Source organism: Vespa mandarinia, chromosome 6 (genome assembly GCF_050613455.1).
Source record: "Vespa mandarinia isolate Hongniang chromosome 6, ASM5061345v1, whole genome shotgun sequence".
NCBI lineage: Eukaryota > Metazoa > Arthropoda > Insecta > Hymenoptera > Vespidae > Vespa > Vespa mandarinia.
In genome coordinates, this window is record NC_140815.1 from 8483516 (window position 1) to 8509000 (window position 25485).

General features: G+C 33.2%; 1 protein-coding gene across 6 annotated transcripts in view; it reads left to right on the top strand.

Annotated features, from left to right (window-relative positions):
- Nucleotides 1–25485, top strand: part of nAChRalpha6 (nicotinic acetylcholine receptor alpha6) — a 246307-nt gene that overhangs the window by 135986 nt on the left and 84836 nt on the right. For all 6 annotated transcript variants that reach the window (XM_085657693.1, XM_085657692.1, XM_085657696.1 and 3 more), the window contains exon 6: nt 10348–10528. In XM_085657693.1, the coding sequence (XP_085513819.1) occupies nt 10348–10528 (181 nt within the window). The remainder of the gene's footprint in view (nt 1–10347; nt 10529–25485) is intronic.

Sequence of the window (25485 nt, forward strand, 5' to 3'; positions counted from 1 at the left end):
GAAAACGAGCCCGAGGACAAATTTCGTTACCACACACGCGTTAATCCTACTGGTGAGCACGGAAAGTGCTCTTGGCGTATGCAGCGTAAATCCAGGCTAATCGTTACCCCGAAATTGATATTCTCTTTGGTACCTTTTGTCAGCGAGCCATCATAGTCGAACCTTTAAAACGTCTGTCGGTTTTTTAAAGTCAGAAGGGGGATCATTCTTTTTTTATTATTTTTTATATTTTTTTTTTTTTCATTTTTTTAAGAAAGCCTCGTCACATACTTTTATTTATTTATTTATTTTTTTTTTCTTTTTTTTTTTTTTTATAGTGACGGATAGAAAGGCAAGGGTTAGGAAAGAATAAAAAGTGAGAAAAATTGATTGTAAGATCGAATAAATTTTTCTTCGAGTCTCGATGAAAAATTTATGACAATTTGATCTTTTATTGTTTCTTCGATTTTCTTTGTAATTATTTTTTCTTTTTTTTTCTTGTTTTTTTTTTTTTTTTTTTTTTGTTTAGAAAACTCAACGTTCAAACCACAACTTTTCATTTTTTTCTTTATATTTACATAATTTATATATACATTGGAGTTTAAGATATGAAAGATTTTTCCTGTTGACGGGTAATATATTTTCAGTAATCGATATTGATCAATCCGTAGTGGTTTAAACGCGTTGAAAAAGTGAAGATTTTTTAAAACGAATCAGTCAAAGTGATCGTTCTTCTTTCTTGAGGTAAAAGAAAAATAAAACGAAGGGAAAACGAAAGAAAAGAAAAAAGGAAAAAGATAACGGATAAGACAAAAAAGAAGGAAAATTTCGATAGAAAAAGAGTGAAAGAGAGAGAGAGAGAGAGAGAATCATACGAGGAGCGAAGTTGCTCGTTCGTGTATGTCTTATCTCGGCGGACATAACAGAGACCTCGTCGAGTTTGAAAATCCGAGAGAGAGAGAGAGAGAGAGAGAGAAAAAGAACACACACAACACAGTAAGAAGATGTCTGTTAGTCGTTCAACTTTTGTTGGATAAGGTTGATCGATGTTCCGAATTTCCGTTCTGGATACATCCAAGAGATCTATCGAGAAAAAAGACGTCCTCGTGATTCGCGGTTTCGATTATATTCGAGCGTTAGCCGTTTCATCCATCCGGTATTATATATCGATTAGTGATGCATTTTTAAACTTTCTTTTTTCATTTATTTTCTCTCTCTTTCTCTCTCTCTCTCTTCTTTTTTTTGTTTCTTTTTTACTCCTTTTTGAAAGATAAAATACCTCTCGCGGTATTGTAAGAATACAGAGGGTGTATCATGATTATTGATTAGATCGAACGAACGTTTTTATTTGGATTAAAAAAAAAAAAAAAAAAAAGAACGAAAAAAAAAATCTATGCTCTATATCTCGTTAATTTATGAAGAATGAATTATAATTGTCTACGATAAATGTTTGATAAAAAAAAAAAAATATTTTCCTTTCCCCGATACGTAAGAAAAATAATTTGATTTCAAAATGCTTCGTATACATTCGTACGTATCTTTTAGATTTTTGTTTCTTATCTCGAGCGTAAAGTTCGCACATATACATATATACGTATATACGTGCATACATACATACGCACCTACATATACGTACGTATATATATATATATATATATATATATATATATATATATATACGTAAATATGTAGATACGTACCTATCTATCTAGGTACGTAGATACGTAGGCACGATGTGCGTTACCGGCATCGTTAAGTACTCATCAGGTTGATATTGTTTAAAGAAACAAAACGTTCTCTCACAATAGTCGTTATACGTGGGGAACAAAGCAAGAGAGAGAGAGAGAGAGAGAGAGAGAGAGAGAGAGAAATCTCGATTTGTTCTTTCTCTCTTTCTCTTTTTCTCTTTCGCTTTATATGACTTACTTGTTGCTCTCGCTACCACCGACGGAGTTGTGCAATCGTTCTCTCATGAATGTCACTACCGAAAGAGACACGTGGGAGAGAACGTTAAAGGTAGAAAAGCTATGTGAGAGAGTGAGAGAGAGAGAGAGAGAGAGGTAAAGAGCAAAATGATGATAGTAAGGGGGTCAACGTTCTCGGAAAATAGATTTTATCGAAAGAATAATACGTGAACTGACACTATTTCAACGATTGTTTGTTTAGTTTTTTGTTTTTGTTTTTTTTTTTTTTTTTTTTTTTTTTTCATTGAATGAGAGAACGAATCGACGAACGGAAACGCCTATCCTGAATTTATACGACTACTGGACCAGTCAATGCCATGTAGTAATCGAGTATTTGACAATGGTTTGGAAAAAATTAAAAAACAACAAAAAAAAGAAAAAAAAAAACATTTAGATTTATACACGTTCGTTCTCTTCGCGATGATTTTCCATTGAACTCTAATGTCGTTCGTTCATTTAAAAAAAAAAAAAAAAAAAAAAAAAATAAACAAAAAAAAGGAAAAAAAAAGAGCAAAACGAAACAAAACATAAAAAGAAAATAAAATAGCATCCATTATCTACGAATGATAAATTACGGAAAGAAATGATTTTTATCTTTATCTTTTTTATTTTTATCTTTATTTCTCATCGTAACGCATTACGCCAATGTATTACAACGCGTTATAACAACGCGTTGTAATATCAACTATATCGTTTTGTCTTCCCCCTCCCTCCTTCTCTCTCTCTCTCTCTCTCTCTCTCTCTCTCTCTCTCTCTCTCTCTCTCGTACATTTTTTCTTTTTCTTTTTTCTTCATTTTTGTATTTTCTTTTTTTTTTTTTACGGTATCACATTCTCTCCTCCGCCAACTATTTTCTTCTTTCTTCTTCGTCTTCTGCTCTTTTTCTTTTTTTTCCTTTTTCTCTTTTTTTTTTTTCTTTCCTTTTGGCGGCTGTTGTACAAAGCGTAGAGATAAATGCACGCAGATATGCACTGGCATACCCCATGATTCTCCGTACTCTCGAGTGCTATCGTTCTATTCTCGCGCATCTACTCTGTTTCTAACAAAAACAAAACGAGACAAAAGGAGAGAAATGAAAAACTATAGCGTGCACCGTGTCGTGTCGTGTCGTGTGCCATGTACCCCGTACCAGAGCGTAACGTGTTCTACGATATCGTTGTTTTCACACCTGTCTAACAACTATTTCTCACTTTGTTTATCACACCGAACTCTTTCTCTCTCTCTCTCTCTATCTTTCTCTCTATCTCTCTCTCTCTCAATGACGTTAGACAAAATTTATCTTTTCTTCATTCTTACCGTACGACTCGTCCGAAAAAGATTTATATTTATATACATACATAGGTATCGTGGATTTAAAAGTACGTAGAGAATTGATGACCTTTCTTGTTCGAAATTTCATTACGAGTTAGAATCGACGAAACATTTTTTTTATTCCTTTTTTTTTTTTTTTTTTTTTTTTTTTTTTTTTTTTTTTTTTTTTTTTAATAATTTCGTTCAACGTTAAATTTAAATGGAATGAGATGAGAGTTGGAAGAGAGGTGGGGACAGGATGAAGCGAAAGTATGATATAATAAGGAGAAGAAATTTCGTAAAAGAAAATTGGATATTCGTTTATATTTTCCAACGTTTTCCTATATAGGATTCTCACAGAGAAAGGAAACGATATAAAGAGGAAAAAGCAATCGGCTTTTTATAACACAAAGAGAAGAATGTTGGTTGTTGCTGCTTCGTCGGCAAAGGTCGACTTTCATCGAAGGTTCGTCTCGAGGCTTGGGCAAAAGGATACGACCGAAAAGCTTCACAGTCCCAAAAGCTCATTAGCCTTATCTTGGAACGTTTAACTCGCGACTGCATTTTCCGAGGTCACGATGTTCTCTCTCTCTCTCTCTCTCTCTCTCTCTCTCTCTGTCTTTCTCCATCTTTTTCTCTTTTTTCTCTCTTTTACACGATGGAGATCGCGAGAAAAGACAGAACGAATCTTCTCGAGCATGAGAGACTTCCTTTTTAATCCCTTTTTGCGCCCGACAAAAATTCTTCAGTTTCTTTTTCCTCGGTCTAACATCTCCCTCATCGAGTTTACTTCTGTACTGTACAGAGCTTATACGAAATAAAAGAAAATTGTTCTCGTAAAAAGCGTAGGTACCTAAATAGTTGGAAATTACTTTTCCACGTTTTAAAATGGTTTAATGAATTCTTCCCTTTTTTTCTTTTTTTTTTTTTTTTCTTTTTTCTATTCCTTTCTCTTTTCTTTTCTTTTCTTTCCTTTCCTTTCGTTTAAATAGATTCACTTCGTTCAAACGCGATAATACGATTGCTTCGTAGATTATCCGTTTCGATTTATCGATAGAAAAGTTTATCGATCGATTCGTTTCACTTTCCTTTTTTTTTTTTTTTTCTACCATCGAAAAAGTATATTTTCTTTTGAAGATAAAATTGGAAGCAAAGGAGAAGAAAAAAAAAGGATATTAATTTTTCTCGTAGAATTATAAAAATTATGTTCTTTTTTTGTCCCCCCCCTTCCCCTCATCAAACGCAAAAGAGATTTGTAAGGATGGTTACGCCATTGAAAGGGAAAGGAAATGATGTTGTGTAGATCCGCGGTATAAGTAATCGTGGAACACCACACACCATCTGCAGTTTACCCTTTTTCAACACCCCTTTTCATTAGCCGTCCGTCTTTTTAGTAGAAGCAGCCCGAGCCATGCCTCGAGATAAATTCACGTGGATAGGTTACAGTAACCCTTCTTTTGCGATTTTATCTCGAGTGATATTGATGGTGGTGCACACATCGGTCGGTGATACTACAGTTGTACAATTACATCTTTGTTCCGTCGTTGATTAATAAACAATGACAAGGATGATCGTATCATTGGTATTAATCTCGAAGAATATTCTTCTTCTCGGGTCAAGGTCTCCCTCTCTCTCTCTCTCTCTCTCTCTCTCTCTCTTATCTTTGGATGCGATATAATAAGTATTAAATAAATTGGAAATATCTTTCGATTAAAATTTTACATATGATTTTCTATTCATCTTTCTCAATGACAATGACGACGATATCATATTGTCGATCGAAAAAAAAAATCATTGACGTCAGACTCGACAGTATATTTCCATTCGTTTTCGGAGATATGTCTAATGGAGAGATTAATTGGAAGAAAAAAGAAAAAAAAAAAAAAAGAAAAAAAAGGGAGAAAAAAAATACGCATAGAGTGAACGATTCCGTGTTCATTATCGTATTTTCGAATGATAATTATTCCCTCTGGTGTATTTCGACGATAGTGATTTGTTACAATTTCCACGGGAAATAGGTAAAGTAATGACAAATTGTTACGCAATTATGTTGATGCGCGATTTCAGATCCGCTTTTACGATTTGATATCACGTTTGCATCAAGTGGAAAATATTTTTGCTAACGAAATATCGCATTATCGATCATAATGTTACATAAGCTAGAAAAAAAAAGGAAAAAAAAAAAAGAGAAACAAAAAGTATACTAACGGTAAAAAAAGTGTTTAATTTTATTGCTCGATCGATTATGAAATAAATTAATACGGATGATTAACGTTCTTGAATATTATCATCCAATCAAATAACTTCCTCGTTATTATTTTTTCTTTTTTTTTTTTTTTTTTTTAACAGTCGATCGATATTTTCGACATTTTAAATGTCCTATTTGAATCACGTTCTAACACCGAGAGTTATATATTTCTCAGGGATATTATCATTGAAAGCTTACCATATCCCCGTACTTTTCCATTCCCCTTCCACCATATTTCACCATGGTCTGGTATTTAACCGACATGATATTTTCCAGAATTCATATCTAGTAATTTTAACTAAGACCTCAATCTCTCTCCTCTCTTTTTCTCTCTCTCTCTCTCTCTCTTTCATTTCCCCCTTTTTAAGTCTCGTTTATAAATATTTTAAAATGAAATATCCGAAAAGGAACGTTTAATAAAATATCTCATTTCGAAGAACGAAAAAGATGAAATATTCATTCGATAATGTAAAATTATATAAATATATTATATTTGTTAATGGACGAATGCCTATCGATTTTCAAATATCACGTATAAACAATAATTATGTCACTGGCACGTATGAAACCATCGACAATTATCGATATCGCACGACTATCAATTGGACTCGTGGCGCGTGATTACTATTGGCTATCTGTAATGATGGTTACTATTATCGTTGGTTGTCCATCTACAGTGAATAGTCCTTCACCGATCGAGAATGTTCCTATACTACTGTTTGTCATCCATTGTACGTCGACTGTTTTCCCAATGTTTCCTGTTATCATTCGATGGGAAATCAGAAATCAAATTTAACTTATAATGTTTCTTTAATAATAAAATACGACAGATCCTTTGAAAAAAGGAATAAATTTTATCAAATAATATTTATATATTTATATTTATAAAATCGTAATGGTTGAATTAAAATTTTTATTTCATAAAAAATCAAGGAAAATAAAAAGGAAAAATTAATTTTTACTTAGTTTATTTATATTTTGCTCTTTGATCATTCTCATAAACATTTTTCTTAATTTAACCGGAAGATCGTGATACAAGTAACAAACCCTTTGATGGTTACACGTAGCACGTTAATTAAAACCTTACGATTATAGAATATAATTTAGCAACAACAAACGTCATCAAACGAAAATTTTATTATCCAAAACACGTAACAATATAATCTCAAACGTATCGTTGAAAATATATTAAAACAAACGAGATTAATGATTTAAGTTAGATAAAATATATGGATATAAGATGTAATGGTGTCTTTCACACCATAAGTCATAATTAACTCAAATTTTAATATCTCATCTGGAATACATTAATCAATGTATTACCTTTCAGTCATTAAATCTCAGCGAGGGGCTCGTTAACGCGAATTGATTTGCCGTTGCTGTCGATAATATGCGAACCATCGTGGTTTCTCTTCTCTCTCTCTCTCTCTCTCTCTCTCTTTATCTGTACTCTATCGTTGTACATTTTAGTACTTACACATATGTACAAGTACCTACATATCTGTTTATTACCACGGAGAGATCAATAAATCTGATCGGTTGCGGAAACAACTGCAACGACGCGATTAACATCACTAAAGTTTCTCTCCCGTATTATTTTATTACTCGAAGAAAGGAAATATTAATCCTGTAAAGAAACAAAATTTACTTTTATTTATATCTTTTCTTTAGTTTTTTCTTTTTTTTTTTTTTCTTCTTTTTTTCTACCATTATTATCTCTTCTCTTCACACAGATAAAGTGAGTTTAAATTTGTTATAAAGTGTAGATGTTTTTACGTGACGATCGACATTCTCTTCTTAATGAACATTTTAAATTATAAAGTAATTACAGAGTACAAGGTATTTTGTTAAAAGGTTGGGATTAATTGCTTGTCAATCGGTATTATCTCTCTCTCTCTCTCTCTCTCTCTCTCTTCTCTTCTCTTCTCTATCTATCTATCTATCTATCTCTTTAACTCTCTATCTGACCTCTTATCACCGACAGATTAGCGTACTTAATTACTTGTTACTATATCTATGGAATACGCTGCGATACGCCAGGATGCATACTCATGATAGATAGAGCTCGAAAATAATACTATGAACGGGGAACCAACGAACGAATCAACGAACTAACGAACAAACGATTCGTGCAAATATCAATACAATTTAACAGACAATAATCGGTATAATCTCACGCATCGATAAAGAAACATTTAAAATGGAATGAAAATTCCGAAAATACAACATTTAAAATCATTCTCATGAAGCGTTAAATTTCATTTGATAACGATCGACAATGCAAAACGTTTAAATTAATCCTCGTGAAAATCGCGTTTCGTAATATGAATTATTATAATCCTTTTGTTATATTGGCTTGCGAGAAGGAACGTAAAAGAAAGAAAAAAAAAAAAAGAAAAAAAAAAAAAGAAATAAGAAAAAAGAACGAAGTAAGGTCGAGCGTAAATTCGAAAGAATATTAACTATGCTTTGACTTTCGTCAATCGAAGATCTTCGAAAATTTCTTTTCTTACATAATATCTATATTCATAATTGCATAAACGTTTGCATTTTTCAATGGTCCTTTGAAATCTCACGTATAAAAAAGATTGCGGTTCGATTATGATAAAAAAAAAAAAAAAGAATTAAATCGAAATGGAATAATTATTTATCAATCGATTATATAAAAAGGAAGAAAAAAAAGGAAATAAATAAAAATGAGTAATTAAAAGAATAGATTTATCGAAAGTACATCGAATTGATGTAGATAAATTATTAGAAACTTAGAAGATTCGGAAGGATCGATTACTTTTCTAATGTTCTCGAGAAACTCATTTTCTTGATATGATAAGCTCTTTGAAAAATTAAGTATAAATAAACCCTATGTGTGTGCGCGTGTGTGTGTGTGTGTGTGTATAAGTGCAACGTTATTTCACCAACACTCGAAACGTCTATAGATGGTTACGTGTGCTTTGATGCTTGCTTGAAGGGGAAAAAAAGAGGGAAAAAAAAGGAAAAAAAAAAAAAACAGAAAAAAAGAAAAGAGAAAGGAGAAAAATAAAAATCAAGTACTCGTGCTTCGAATGTAAAAGTATACCGCAAAGTGTGTTTCTTATCTTGAGCATCATTTTCTTCGTAGTATCACGTACAAAGATTCGAATGATCCTCATCATCGTCGTCGTCGTCGTTGTCGTCGTCGTCGTCGTCGTCGTCGTCGTCGTCGTCCTCCTCGTTGTCCTCGCTGTCGTCTTATTTTGTTTGCTCTCATTTTAAAAGAAAAACGAGAAGAAGTAATACGAAATACTTTCCTTCGAGTTAATAATCGAGTTAATTTTAAATTCTTCTTTTGGAGCATTATTATTCGATATAAAAGTATTCGTAGCTTTTAGATTAAATCAATGGACAATCAATAATTAACAATTTAATTTATTTGTAAATTAATCGATAAGTCGAGTAAAAAAACTTTTTCACGTGTATCTTCTATATCTTTTTTCTTTTTTTTTTTTTTTTTTTTTTTTCTTTTTCTTTCTTCTCTCTTTATTTTCGATTTATTTTATTTTCAATTTACATGACATAACTTAGCCGAACGAGATCGAATGTAATTCATGGGGGACGGGGAGAGGGGAAATTGTTCTCCGTCGAATGAACGTCGAGTGAAAAGAAAAGGAGAGAAAGAAAGAAAAAAAAGAAACAAGAGGCATATCTTCAATAACAATCTTCAGTATGTTCTTCGTATTTGATAATCTTCTTTTCCTAGTATCTTTTTCCTTTTTTCTTTTTCTTTTTTCCTTTTTTTCTTTTTTTCTTTTTCTTTCTTTTTTTTTACGTCTTAAAGCGACTTAACTAATTCCCGGGAATTCTACTTATCAAATATCCTTTCGTTATCCCTTTAATACCGTTTAAAACGTGCGATCTGAATTATTCTCTTGCGGATTAAACAGAGATAACGAACCGTCTCTTTCCCGTTCTTTTATTTATGTACTCACATTGGATGTGTAAATATATATCCTAGTATAAATAAGACGTACATATATATGTGTGTGTGTGTGTATGTGTGTTTACATATTTCTACGAGTACATATATAATTTTATTTCATACGTTCGAAACATTAAACGAAGATTTTGATATTTTTCAATTAACTTAATCTTAAATGAGAATTATGATATTTTCCATTTAACATTCTTTCCTTTTTATCTGTAATCAATTTCAACGTAAATTATGAGAAATTGTTAAGAGAAAAGATTAAAAGAAAAGAAAAAGAAAAAAAAAAAGAAATAGAAAGAAAAGTTTCTGATCGAAAGATATAATAAGCATCGATTTTTTTTATCGCGTTTGAATGTCTCTTAAGAAACGAACAAAGCTTACCTAATAAAATGAATGAATAATGAAAGAGAAAGGAATACTAGATAGGAACGTTAGATTTACAGAGGACCATTGATCTTGAATTTCTATAGAATCGAATAGCATCGTATCAACCATCGTAGCTTTGTTAACTTCGATACAAGATTCGTTGATTTCTACTCGCGCAAGAGAGTGTAAATGATAAAACGTCATGTCATTATAATGTCTCATTTAACGCTCGATCTTATCTCTCGATATATACATATATAAAAAAAACGAAAATCAAAAAAAAAAAACAACCAAAAAAAGAAAAGAAATCTCTCATCGAATTAGAACGACAATCGAGAATCGGATCGATCTAAACAAAAAAAAAAAAAAAACAAAAAAAAGGCGGAAAAGAACAAAAAATTAACAATAATTGAACGAAAAACAAAGCGAAACAAATAGCAATAAAATAAAAAAAAAAATCTAACGATTGGAACCTTTTGAAAGACTCGTCCATTATTAATCGAAGAAATATATGCTATACACATATGAAACGTTAGCGCGGATGAGGGTTTCGACGGGACGTACCAAACAAACGTGGTGGTCGCGCATAACGGCAGTTGCCTGTACGTCCCACCGGGCATCTTCAAGAGCACATGCAAGATAGACATCACTTGGTTCCCCTTTGACGACCAACACTGTGACATGAAGTTCGGATCCTGGACCTACGACGGCAACCAGGTACACACTACTGTCTCCACTAAACACTAAACACTCCTCAAAAAGAAAACACAGTGAGCACCAAAACTCTTTCATTACGAATCCTACGAATTATCCACGGCGAATAATAATCCATTTCTCTTTATTTCCTTTTAGATTTCTCTCCCTCCCATCCTCCCTCCCTCTCTCTCTCTTTATATCTATCTATACTGCTTTCTCTCTCTCTCTCTCTCTCTCTCTCTCTCTCTCTCTCTATCTCTCTATCTCTTTCTATCTCTATCTATCTATCTATCTATCTATCTATCTATCTATCTATCTATCTATCTATCTTTCTCTGTGCCCCCTTTCAAAGGTCGATACAGGAAGACGGAAAGTCGGCCGAACGGAGGACTATCGAAAGTGGCTTCCTCTCGTCGTTGCTTCGATTAAACTTCCCTATCGAGCCTTCCAAACCTCGAAACCCACCCATACACCCTTCCTCCTCCCTCTTTACCCATCACCACACCTACTTTAACAGAAGTTTATCCAACAATTTCGAGAGAGAAACTATCTCTTTTCGCATCAAGTGTATATCCGTTTTTCCAGGTAATTACTTGAGAAAGTATATATCTAGTAAATTTCGAGAGAGTAACTATCGTCGATAAAATAATAATAATAACTATAATAACAATAATAATAATAATAATAATAATTCATCCCTTTCGTAATAATTATTTTCTTACGTTGGTCTCGGCCGACATTTTAAAACGATAAATGAAAAGCTTCCCTTAAACAAATCCTTATACATACTTATTTATTCCTTCGTTCATTAAAATTCATTTATAATATATAATATATAAATAACTTTGTAACTTTTATCTTATAATTATTCCCCATCCAGTATAAGCTATCATTCCACGTCATTTTAATAAAATTTCAATCTTCGAACAGAATACTTTCGTTGTTTCGTGAAACTCGAATGATTTGAATAATTTAATGGTATCGTACTTCAATTAAATTTAATTAGTTAGATAACGTTAACATTGAGAAAAATTCGGTAGATCCTTTTATAATAAGAATTAGTACGAATTTTTTGGTAGGTATTATTATTAGGTATAATGTATACGTTTTGCTTTTAAGAAATTATCATATATATTTTATCATAATGATCAGTCTTTTTCGAAGGCTTATAACATTTTTTTACAAAATTTTTACAAAAGGGTTAGCCACTTTCACGAGAGTTCCAACGTATCGAGTTCTTCCGTCTACCTGTATCTTTCGTTTCTCTTTCTCTTTTACACGCAAATACAAGAAACACGGAAATACAGAGATATACATACACAGGACTGTTTGACACACACATACACACGGAAACTATATACATACATATACGGTCGAACATATTCTTTTGCTCTCTATCTCTTTCTATATCTCTGTCTGTCCAACCCGTTCCAGCCCGTTCCAATGGAAAAAAAGCCACGTTCCTGCGCCTATGGGCACAAAACTGCGGCTTCTTTGTCCGACACGAAACTCAGTGCAACAATAGCAATGCTCAATAGATAGCCATTCTCACGCTTTCGTAGCTTCAGCTCGGATCTTATATTATTCGTAATATATTTATATATAATATACGTTATATTATATAATATACTTATATATATATATACATATATATATATATTTATATATAGAAATATATAATATATATATATTCTCTTTATGTGTGTGTATATGTATGTGTATATATATATATATATATATATACGTCTATATATTTCCTCTTTTATATATATATATATGTATATATATATATATATAAAATATATATTTATATATACACGTGTTAAGTTATACGTGTATCAATAATATTAAACAAACGCGAGAAGACTCGTGGTAATTAATGGTTTGGTGAATAAAAAGAAAAAAAAAAAGAAAAAAAAAGAAAAAAATAAATAAATAACGAAGGGACAAAGAAAAAATGCAGAGGGATGAAAAAGGAGAAAAGAGAGAGGAAAAAAAAAAGAAAAGAAACGAGAAAAGAAAAGAAAGAAAAAAAAAGAAAAGGAGAAGATTAAAAAAAAATAAAAAAAAAGAAAAAAAAGAAAAAGAAAAGGAAGACGTAAAGATCGAACGATGTGGTAGAAGTAAATGAATAGAAGAAGATCGGGAAAGTGAAGAAAAAAGTTCGAAGGGTAAAAAACTTCGAGGAAAGGAGAATAGTAGCAGTGGTCGACGAGAATCGACTAGCTTCCTCCTTCTCCTCCTCTTCCTCCACCTCTCCTTCATCCTTATTCTCCTCATTCTCGATCCCCTTCTTCTAACGTTGATCGCGTTTCTCTATTTGTAGTATGCCGTACGTTCGAGGGAAGAAAAACAGACACGAGCTCGAGTGAAAAACTAAAAAAGCACCGTATTCTAGCAGTTTGCTGTTACTTTAGCTTTAGTTACTGAGAAAGCAAATAAAGGTCAAGATCTTCTCGAAGGTGTCAAAGAAGGCCAGGAGTCTATTGTATTGTCGAGAGTTACGTGTCAATGTCAGAGTGAACTCGTCTTCCATCTCTTTCTTTCTTTCTTTCTTTCTCTTTGACATTCGCTTTCTTTTTTCTTTGTTGTTTTTCGTTCGAACGAAGCGTACAGAGTAAAAGGTTTTTTTTTCTGGTTTTTTTTTTTTTTTCTTTTCTCGTTCTTTTTTTACGCGAATTTCTTACATTTCACGAGACGAAACGTAAAATATCTTTATTCTGAATAATAAATTTGAACAGGGACAAAGGATAGGAGGAAAAGCAGACGCCGTCGTTGCTTAAAATGTCTCTAACTATCAACGTTCTACTGCGGTCTTCGCCATTAGTCGTAACCACCCGAATACGGAAATTCGTCGTTAACTACGAATCATCGAGTTTCCAAGTTGGCGCGTTAAATTATTTCCGAATTGTATCTCACTAACACGGGGAGGGTAATAGTTCGTGTTGTAATTTAAACGATTCGTTCGAAATTCTCGCTTGAATAAAAATCGCTTCACCCTCTCTCTCTCTCTCTCTCTCTCTCTCTCTCTCTCTAATGATTATATGACATATGAAGAGATGAGTTAAAAGAAGATTTATATAACGATATAATTTGAGATATTCTACTTTCGTGAGGGATTAGAGTAGAATATAGATTTCTGTTCGCTGGATCGATGCAAAATTTGATTTGATCAGATCGGAGTTTTCGGTGGTTTCTATAAAGTCACTTTATTACGTGTTGGCAAAAAAAAAAAAAAAACGAGTCGACGAGTATCGAACAATTGGACGGTATTGATTTGACGAAAAAAATTTCACTGACCTCGTTTTACAACGAGTATGCATGTACATATCTCGGAGCAACCTAATAAAAATCATTCGAAGTCGGATAATAATTTCTTCTTTTTTTCTTTCCTTTTTTTTCTTTTTTTTTTCCCCCTACTACAAAACGAATATACGCTTTCTTCCTTTTATTATTTTCTTCTTTTTATTTTTTCACGAATAACAACTTCAGCCAAACTTCTTTCGACGAAAGCGTCGATCGTGAAAAATGTCAATCTGTTTCGAGAGAATCTCGTTGATCGCCATTAACGTCTACCGAACGTGTGAAATCGTAGTTCGATGAACGACCAACAATCTCCATTCGTGGTGAACGACTGAGGCTTTACCGTTCGGCTTCCATCATCGTTTTCACGATAGTTTCATGCAACTTTCAACTACATAACTTTGTCATGTCACAACCGATTCGAATAAAAGAGAAACGCGTGTTCTCTCTCTCTCTCTCTCTCTCTCTCATCGTTTCTATACATGTATCTATAACCTTTCTCTCTTTCATTTTCTCTTACTCTTTTCCTAGCTTCACATTTTCACCATTGAAAATTTAATATCTTTTTATAAGTGAAAGGAAAAACTTAATAAACTCCGAATATGATAAAACTATCAAATATGAAATAATTCGACTTTTCTGAAAATTCTTTTTATATACTCTTTTATATATCTCGATTCCCATTTATTTGAGTCAGGGTATTTACGGAATGTATATAGGGATACTTTTATTCGAGTTGCAACAGTCAGTTTGTCAGGCTCGTTCCCTCGGCACTCTCGACTTAGCTCTACGGCGCGTAACATGTACGATCCTATGATAAATTCATATTACTTACGATCTGGCCTCGACACTTTGACATACTCATGACATCCCTCGTCTCAAGGCGCAAAGAATTCTCTCTCTCTCCTTCTCTCTCTCTCTCTCTCTCTCTCTCTCTCTCTCTCTCTCTCTTGTGCGAGCGCGCGTTTTCAGCCATCTACAATTTATCATACGTCCGACTGCATAAGTGTGTGCATAGACACGTCCAAACGACTGAAAACTTTTCCTCGAACTTTCGACGAAAACACATCGTCTCCTTTCTCATATCTCAAACTCATTCTTCTCTTTTCAACATTATACTACGATGATTTTAAACTCGGATCTTCTCCCTTTGGCTTTTCCCAACTTGGAAAAGCCAAACCCCTTAGAATTTTCTCTCTCTATCATAGGAGAATTGTCTGTGTTCGTAATATATTATACTTTCGATTCCAAATAGTTAGGCAGCATGTTGAACTTAGATACGTTTCCTATCCTTTTCCAAGTTACTCGACTCGACTCGACTCGACTCGACTCAACTCGCTAGCAATAAATTTTGATTGAAGATATTTGAGCGACATATTCTCGGGTTAATCATTCAAATCTATTTTCACCTAAGATAACTTTGACTATAACGATGCCTTAATCAACTATCAACGTCCATCTTTCATACTTTGCTAAATTACTACGACACTAACAAGTTTCAATGGCATATAATATCATTTAAAGGGAAAGGAAACTTTAAGATCGATAATGCTCTCGTCTTCTATTCTACTAATCGATATAAATCTAATACAATTTCCTTATTTAATCCTCATTTTTTTTTTCCAATAAAAAAAGAACAAAATATTTCGCCCAAGTGATCCTTGTTGTATGCACGTGGAAACGAAGGAGGACGCTGGATCGTTCTCGTCGAATTTCTTTTTTTTTTTTTTAATATATATGTATATATCTTCTTTTTTTATTTTCTTTTTGTTGGAATGACGAACGAAACGAAATGAAAAATTGAAAAAGAAAAATATATGAAATAAAAAAAGGTCCAGAGCAGTGTACGTACGTTAACAAAGCAAAAAAACAAAAAAAAAAAAAGAAAAAAGAAAGAAAGAAAAAAAAAAGATAAAAAACAATAAAAAAGGAAGGAACGAACGAACGTCCCCGGATGGTATCGGAATGGCAAGATGCACGCGTACTCGCGATTAGCACGAATTGGCTAGATATTCTATATATATATTATATATCTATTCAATGTTTCACTATCATATTATAAATCCTCCTACATAGAGGAGGAACGCTAAAATGGGCTGATGTCGCTTGGCCGGTGTTTCCTTGCTTCTTTCACGGGCTTTTACCGGATCATCGAGCGAAAGCTTTTATATACGCTGTTTTATTTATATTTTATATATATATACCTAACATATATATATATATATTATATATATTATATATATTATATATTATATATATATATATTTATATTAAATATTATATTATATATAATAGAAACATACACATACATTTTATATCATAGTACAATGGTATATATGCCGTGCGCGTAATCGTCGATAAATCGTAAAAATAAAACGAACAACGAGTCGAGTCTTAATGGAAGACGAAGATAAAGGGAAGGATGAAAAAGAAAAGGGGATAAGAATTTTAATTGAAGACAAAGGCAGAAAGAAAAAAAGAAAGGAAAAAAAAAAGAAAAAAAAAAAGAAACAACAACTACAACGAAACACACAAAACAAAACAAAAAGGAAAAACGGAAACCAAATCAAGTAAGACGAGAGAAGAAACGGAAGAACAATTCGAATGGATAAATGATGAATGACGATGTGAGAACGAAAGAAAGAAAAAAACTATGAAAGAAAGGGAATGAAATTTAGTTAGGATTATCGTCTTATTAGGTTGCCCCTGGCCCCCCTTTCGTGTATCGCCGCCCCCGAAGCCCCCCAAACTAAGCACTACAAATCACAAGCCCAAAAGCCTGCCCCCTCTCTCTTTATCTCTCTCTCTCTCTCTCTCTGTCTCTCTCTCTTTCTCTCTCTCGAGAGAGGCCCCCCCCTTCTTCGACCCCTTCTATCGTAAACTATATTATATATATTTAATAATACGTCGGAAGGAGGTGCAGGATATCCGAGACACAGACTCCAAAAAAATATACTTATACATGCTTCACACACATATATACATCGACCAGTCAAAGCAGGGACCACGTGATTATGTCTGAGCTGGGATTGCGACTTAGCATGGAATAACAAGTCCACGACGCTCTACTATCGACTCTGCAGCCAATCCTTTTCTCTAATATCTCTCTGTCTCTGTCTCTCTCTCTCTCTCTCTCTCTCTGTCTCTCTGTCTCTCTTTCTCTATATATATACATATCTATCTCTCTTTCTCTCTTGATCCCTACCTCTCTCTTTCTTTTTCTTTCTTTCTCTCTCTCACACACACACACACACACACTCATACATATACACTATTTCTCCCTGATTGATTTTTCCTACGGGTTATACTTTAATTCTTCGTTCTTTTTGTCAGATTTCGATCGTTACCAACACACATATTATACCCACAAGTACTATACCCACACGTACATGTTTTTACATTTTTTTTTATACCCAGTATATTTCACTCTTTCTCTCTTCTCTTTTTTCTTCTTCTTCTTTTTTTTTTCTTTCTTTTCCTTTTTTTTTTTTCATTATTTTCCTGACTACTCGTTCGAGCGATTCGTCGCTTTAACGAGGCGAGCTTTACGAACGATTTCGATACGGTACGAGAGTGTCCTTTTCTCGTACCTCTCTGTCCCTCTCTCTCTCTCTCTCTCTATCTCTATCTCTGTCTCTGTCTCTGTCTCTGTCTCTGTCTCTCTCTTCTCTCTTTTTTTTGTTCTTTGTTATACGGCGAAGAGGAAGAAGCGACGTTTACGACATGATTTTTCTTTTTTAATTTTCTTTTTTCTTTTTCCTTTCTTTTTTTTTTACGATTTTTGTACGATCGAACGAATGCGTCCATAAATATATATCTACGAGTCATGAAAAGTCGTAAATGTTCATCGTTAATATTGAAACGAGTAAGTAATTTGAGAAAAAAGAAGATAGGATCCTGCGTGTTTGTGTCTGAGTGCGTGTCTCTGTCTGTCTCTCTCTGTGTGTGTGTGTGTGTGTGTTTGCGCGCGTGTTATTTTCCTCCCTAGAAAAAATTGTGCAACATTTAAAGTTGAGAAAATATATAACCGTGTCACATCCGTTTTATACAATTTACCGCTCGCTTCGGTCATCCTCGAAGCCAGTAGCACCACCATAACAACTCCATCCTTACTTCCGGCCATTTCGTTTATGAACAATTTGCCGGGACCAGTATTACCCTCGTCCGGGCGACGAGTACGCAACGAATGTCCTTCCTCCATCCTTGGTATCTCCCCGGCACCCGCTACCCTCATAAAGTTCATTGTTCCGAGCTCGAAGAGAAATGAAAATTTGCGAGCTCAGCACTCTTGATCCTAATTTTTTCTCTTTTTTCTCTGTCCATGTATGTGTGTGTGTGTGTGTATCTCTTTCTCTCTCTCTCTCTCTCTCTCTCTCTCTCTCTTTCTCTCTCTCTCTCTTTCTCTCTCTTTTGGTTTTTTTCGTCATAGTAAACGTCGAAATCGTTCGGAATCCTTTGGTATCGTCCCGAAAGCATGTCCTTTGACGATCGTATTAACGTTCGCCAAAGGAGACGCTTCGCAGGATCTATCGATCCTTAAACCTCTCGATTCCAAGACTAAGTAAATCCCGTCGTGGAGTCTATAGCTGAGCGACGTCTCCATGCCAGCCAGATGCGACTCCTCATTCTTGAAATTCTCCGTGAATCGACTCCGAATCCGACTTCCCTTTGGACCCTCCCTTCCAAAAGCTAATTCTCTTGTTTCCCCCTTTCTCCCTCTTCCCTAAACCTTTATATATATATATATATATATATATATATATATATGTCTCTCTTTCTCTCTCTCTTTCTCACTCTCTCTCTCTCTCTCTCTCTCTCTCTCTCTCTATCTCTATCTATATCTATCTCTCTTTCTCTCTTACTATCTCATTCTCCTCGTAACTTCGACGATAGAACGAACAGATCAACCATACTCGCGATAGGATACTACGATCTTTCGTCGAACGAGAGACAAACCGTCACGTCATTGTCAGGAATATCGAAATTACTTTGGAATGATTCCCTTCGATCGGGAATTCTACGAGCGTAGAGAGATTCTCGAATATTTTTCTCTTTCACTATTTCTCTATATATCTATCTATCTATCTATCTAACTCTATATCTAACTCTATTTTTTTCTCTATCTCTGTCTCTGTTTCTCTCTCTCTCTCTCTCTCTGACTCTGTCTCTCTCTCTCTCTCTCTCTCTCTCTCTTTATTTTTCTATCGATTTTATCGGGATACATCGATCCTCAAGGAATATCCTTGATTCTTTTCGAAAGATTTAGCATGACCCTGATATCTTTTAAGATCGAAGGATAACTTTTTGCGACAAAACGATGATATTATAGAATAAACAGCATTAATAAGTTCATATTTAATTACTTCGTTGTCCTTTAATATCCATTTGGTATTACGATTATTATTATTACTATTACTAATACTACCCTTGCTACTAGTACTACTACTACTACTATTACTACTACTATTACATAGTTCGTAATCCTCTTAATTATTCGCTTGGAAATCTAATTTCAATCCTTTGCAATAGTTAACTTTTTTTCTGTATAATATTTTATATGTATATATAATCTCGTAAATATTTAACTTGATAAATATAATAAGTACATGTTTTCTTATAATAATGCGTCAGTCAGAAGAAGGTATTTAATTCGATCAAAAAAAGAATTCAGAGTCATTGCTAAATGTTGTATCAATACATTCGCTTATAGTAATTTATAGACGCAAATCATTTTCGACGAATAGAATTCGTATTTCTTGCGAAAGATCGTAAATCGAGATTTTCTTCAATGAATGAGTAAGGAAAGAGATGAAAAGAAAAACAAAAAAGAAAAAGAAAAAGATGAAGAAAAGTAAAAAAGGAAAAAGGAAAAAGAAAGGAAAAGAAAAAACAAACGGAGAGTTTTGACATCTCAAGAATAAGGGCTCGCTTGGCTACGCTTAGGCTAAGTTTGCATTCATTTCGCATACATTGGTGGAACGTCATAATTATTGATTCTCTAAGCAAAAAAAAAAAAAAAGAAAGAAAGAGGACGTTCGTCTTCTTTGTTTCTTTCTTTTCTGTTAAAAATAAAAAAAAAAAAAAAGGAAGAAAAAAAAAACCAAAAGAGAAAAGTACGCAATGAAGGATCAAATATGTTCGTTTTCGTATTGTTACGAAAATCGAAAATACGATCCTTCTTGAATACTGAATTTATAGTCATACGTAAGAAGTAAGAGACCATAACTCGTCAATCGGTTACGCTCGCACGAGCCTAGCAAGTGGAAAAGTTAAACGGAGCGAGAAAAATCAGCCAATCAGGGAGAATGTCTTTTATGAAAGCTCATCGACCCGATAAGCTCGTATTTTGAAAAGGTGTCTCCTTAAATTTGAATCAAATTTAAATGACATTTCTTAATAAATTAACGAAGAAGATTAATATAAAACGACATAAGAGAATAATATTGTTATACTTTTCAGTATAAAAAAATTTTCTTTTTCTAAGATAAAATTAATACGCGTCAAATGAACATTTGATAGGTTGCATTTGTCCATTTTTAATTTTTATTTCTTTCCTTTCTATTTATTTTTTATTTTCTTTCTCTCAGGGAAAACAATAATACGAATCATTTCAGAAATCATGTACAACAATCGAACGATAGTTAGTTCTAATTCCGCTAGGCTCAATGAAATCTACGTTGATCGAATTAATTTACACACATTAATGATCCAGCTAGATGATTATGTCGAACGTAAACGTGCGGTTGCATATAGATCGAGAAATACATATCTGCTACTGCTATTGATAAGTATTATTTAATCGTGTTAATAAAATTGACATGTGCAGACCCAATACGCTTAACAATCTCAATATCTATTTATGTGGGAAATGCGCTGAGATATCTATACCTACATACATACATGCATACATATATACATACACGCACACACACACACATATATATATATATCAAATTAAAATGCACATAAGCGATTGATTATTATTTTATTAACAAATTCTCATAAGTGTCACGAGATAATAATCTTTTCGTTATAAACCATTGTTAATCTGTATATATATCATCGCATTTTCCGTCTGTCTAACAAATATTTCTATCTATTTTGACATCGAATTGAAATTGAAGAAAATTAATATTATCTCTTCTGATATGGTAAATAATTAAATAAATAAATAAACAAATAAATGAATAAATATAGACAAAAAGATAATAGAGAGTAGTATTTCTTGAGTAATAAAAGTAAAATAAAAGGATCTAAAAAAGAGATATACATATATATATATATATATATATATATATATATATATATATACATATGTATGTGTATGTAAATATGTAGACGAGAATCCTATTGAAGTAGAAGCAACAGAATTTTCGTAGACGAAAGGGGGTACGTCAAGAGTCGAATCTTTTGACGAAGGAGGAGCGAAAAGGGGGTAAAAAGATATTGAGCCAAGGGTGCAAAGGGTCCGATTCAAATCGCTTGGAAGGCGATCGAGGCGAGACTAGACGTTGAGAAATAAGCGTGCTACCCAATACCTGTCTCTCTCACCTGTTGCACCCGTGGTTACTCGCTCGTTGAAACGCGAGCGGCGATGCGTCTCAAGACGCGTTCTTTCTTCTCCCTCTTTTTCTCATCCTTTTTTCTTTTTTTCTTTTTTTCTTTTTTTGTTGTTTTCCTTCTTTTCTCTTTTTCTCTTTTTGGTTTTTTTTCTCTTCCTTTCTTTCTTTATACCTTACGATTCTCTCTCAGTGTTTCTCTCTTTTCTTGCTAATACACGCCATTCCAACCGAATCACTTTTATTCTCGATTTTCTTTCTATCTTTCTTTTTTTTCTCTTTGTCTTCTTCCTCTTCCTCTTCTTCTTTTGATTCTTTTTCTTTTAGTTCTTTTTTTCTTTTTTCAAATTTTGCTCACTATCCATCTCCCCCCCCCCCACTCTTCACCATCATTCGTTCACGATAAATACGCCACGATCCTTTTCAATATTTTTCCATTTTTACTTTTTTTTTTTTTTCTTTCCACCCTCTCTTCAACGTAGTTTATCCGAATTTCTAAATCAGCTCGCATTCGACACCTAAATTTCTCAACATCTAACTTGCGATCGCCCTCCATTTTATCGTTAAATTCTACTACGTCAACGTCTGACGCCGTTACCTTAACATTTTTCAAGTCGAAAAGAAGAATCGTGATAAGACGTATATTAACGTATTCGATCGGAAAAGGGTCTTGAAAAAGCTACTTAATTCTTTTCCTTTTTTTTTTTTTCTTTTCCTTTTTCTCTTACCCCTCATATTCACCCATTCGATATCTCCTCCATTAACAAGATAAATACAAGCGATCATCGATTTGAGATCATCGATTTTGTACGGGATAAAAAGGTTTTGCTCTTTTAAGGAATAAAAATGCGTTTCCCTTTTTTTCTTCTTTTTCTTCCTTTTTTATTTTTTTTTTCTTTTCTTTTTCTTTTTATCTCGAAGAAATAATTTCTAAGACTTTCGATATCGAAAAATCTTTCAAGTTTTCTCCCTCTTATGCTTTTCCACTTACTCGATATAATTTTCAAGATGTATACGTTTCGACGTAATAAACGTTACGATGAAAGGTTTACGATGAGTTTATGAATAGGAAAGGAAAAAAAAAAAAAAAGAAATTGTGTCAATTTGAAGAAATGTTATAATAAAATCTAAGACGAAGCCGCCATTGTACGCGACATGGATGCATTATTTGTTCGGATGCGTTCTTACTTGCGTGCCCGAGGGTGCATTTTGGGATAACGGGAGATACGAATGTATATAATCCAAGGATATTGTTTTGTTTGCGTTAAATGTGCGCGCAAATAACGGGGCACACATGTAAGATCACAATTGCCGAAAAACATTTTATTGGCTTATCACGATTATTCGAACGACATTTCGAGATTTTCCTAGAATTGGAAAAATTCTCGAAATGATTTTCATCGTTCGAGAGTGTCTCACTTACGATTACGATCGATTAGTCTCGAAATGGCTTTAATGATAAAAAAAATAAAAGATATATATATATGTATGAAAAAATATTGTTATAAAGACGAGTCTTCCGTGCGAATGAAAAAAATTCTAAAAACATCTGCATACATGTATACCTATATATATAAATATATATATATATATATATATATATATATGTATATAAAATCAATTGTATGAGAAAATAGATTGTTGATAAGCATATCTCGAGACAAGGATACGTAACGAAAGAGAGAAATGCTCCTCGTATCACCTCAAGCACAATGCGAGTCGGACGAGAACGTTTCAAATTGAAATTGAAAAAAAAAAAAAAAAAAAGAGAAAAAAAGAAAAAAAAAAAAGAAAGAAAAGAAAAAAGAAAAAAAATAGAAGGAAAAAAAAATATAAAGAGAAAAAATAGTCGCGAAAATTATATCGCGATTGACACGTTTGTTGAGAGAGCACGGTCAATTATCAACTACCATTCCCACTAATCCTCTTTAGATTTATTATATAATTTTTAATCGAGTGTATATATTTATTATATATATTCATAGTGTACAGATTTCAGACAAGAAACTTACTCTGATCGCTCTTCATCGTTATCCCCGTCATCGGTTTACGCACGGACGATCGATCCGCTCGTTTATCTTCCTTGATCACTGTTCCTTCTTCTCACCGTTGTAACATATTTTTCATTCTTTCTTTTACCAATTTTCTTGGATACTCTGATCGATCGATATCATTTGTCAAAAATTACACACACACATATATATATATATATGTATGTATGTATGTATGTATGTATGTATCATGCAAACCAGTTGGAAAGAAAAATCGACTCTTGCAAAGAAAAGAAAATAAGAAAATATTTTACCCGTTTCATTCATTTCGTTCCTCTTACTTTTCTTTTCTCCTTTTCTTTTTCCTTTTATCTAAACGATTTACCTAGACAATTTGAACGAGTCCTTGGTCGAAGAACGACGAAAGAAAAGAAAAGAAAAAAAAAAAAAAAAAGAAAACAAAAAGATATATTATCTATCCGAGACAAGAATTAACATCTGCCGGGAGAAGAAAAGGGGAGAAAAAAACGTAGAATTTTATTTTTTAATCCTCGACCGCTATGTAGAAGAAATAAAACAAAAAGAAAAAAAGAAAAAAGAAGAAAAAAAAAAAGATAAAAGAAGAGAACAAAAGAAAAGAGTGGACAATATAAAAGGACAAAAAGAAAAGAAGGAAAAGAAAAAGAAGAATAAAAAAATAAATCGGTGAGGAGAAATTTAAAAAATCGTCGTAACTTTTCGCGCTACGCTAAACCGTGTCTCCGCCCTTTGGTGAACCCTCTCTCCTCCTCTCCCTCATTCTCTCGTTCTCTCACAAAGTCCAGAACCAAGAGTAGAGATTTACGAGCGAAACGATCTTCCGTGATTCGATGATCCCAGAGAAACGTGTTCGTTCGTGTCAACGATGGACGATCTCGAGCGCACTTTCGAATCTCGTTTACCTCGTAAATTCGTATCGAGAGACGGTCGAACGTTTTTTTCCACCTTCCCCCTTTCGCACCTTTTCTCTCTCACTCACTGTCTTTTTGTTTTATTTTTCTTTTTTTTTCTTCCTTTTTTTTCTTTTTTTTTTTTAAACGCTAGGTGCCACTCCCCGTGCTCTCTCACCTTTTTTTTCTCCGCCCTTTCCTCCCCAATCCCCTGCCCGCCCCACCACCGCGTCAATATTTTTTTCGTTCACACTCAAGAGAACGCAGTCCGAGCGCATTTTATCAACCAAACGTATACTGCATATAACGTTTTCCACCACTCTCTGTCTCACTGTTTCAATCTATCTATCTATCTATCTATCTATCTATCTATCTATCTATCTATCTATCTATCTATCTATATATCTGTCTCACTATCTATCTATCTATCTATCTACTTCTCTTTCTATCTAATGTCTCTTCTCCCGTCTCATTTGACCCTTCAAGATTCCATGTATATATATAAATATATATATATATATATATATATATATATATATATATATATTATAGCGAATTTTCTATACTCTATTTCTCTAACGCCATACGTTATTATATTATATATTTATATGTGTCTATGTATTCTAAATGTCAATATGTATCCATGTTGTTCAATTGGAAAGTTCTCGTAGAAAAAGGAAACGAAAAAAAAAAGAAAGAGAAAAATAAAATAATATAGAAACTAAAAAGAATAGAAAGTATGATGGAGGACTAAAATTATAGGAGGGAAAAAGAGAAATGAAAGAAAAAAAAAAGAAAAAAAGAAATGACAGAAAATTGAATAAAATAAAATAAAACGAAATAGAATAAAACGACGGAGAAAACAAAAATCATGGACAAAAAAAAAAATTAAAAAAAAGAAATAATGCAGAAAGAAAATGAATTCAGTCATTCATATCGAATTTGTTTTAACGTTAAATTATTAAGTTAATGTATTTCGTCTGTGTAATTAAATGCACACGCTCGTGGAGCGCGCGCGCGTGTGTGTGTGTGTGTGTGTCGCATGTCCCCGTATAATTGATTAATTAATTATTATTATTGTTAATCGGTGTACATCGGTGTACGTTATATGATCGTTTCTCCAAAATACGTGTCCTTTTGAGGATGTAGAGATGCATGCGGTTAACGATATACGATATGTATATGTATATGTATAT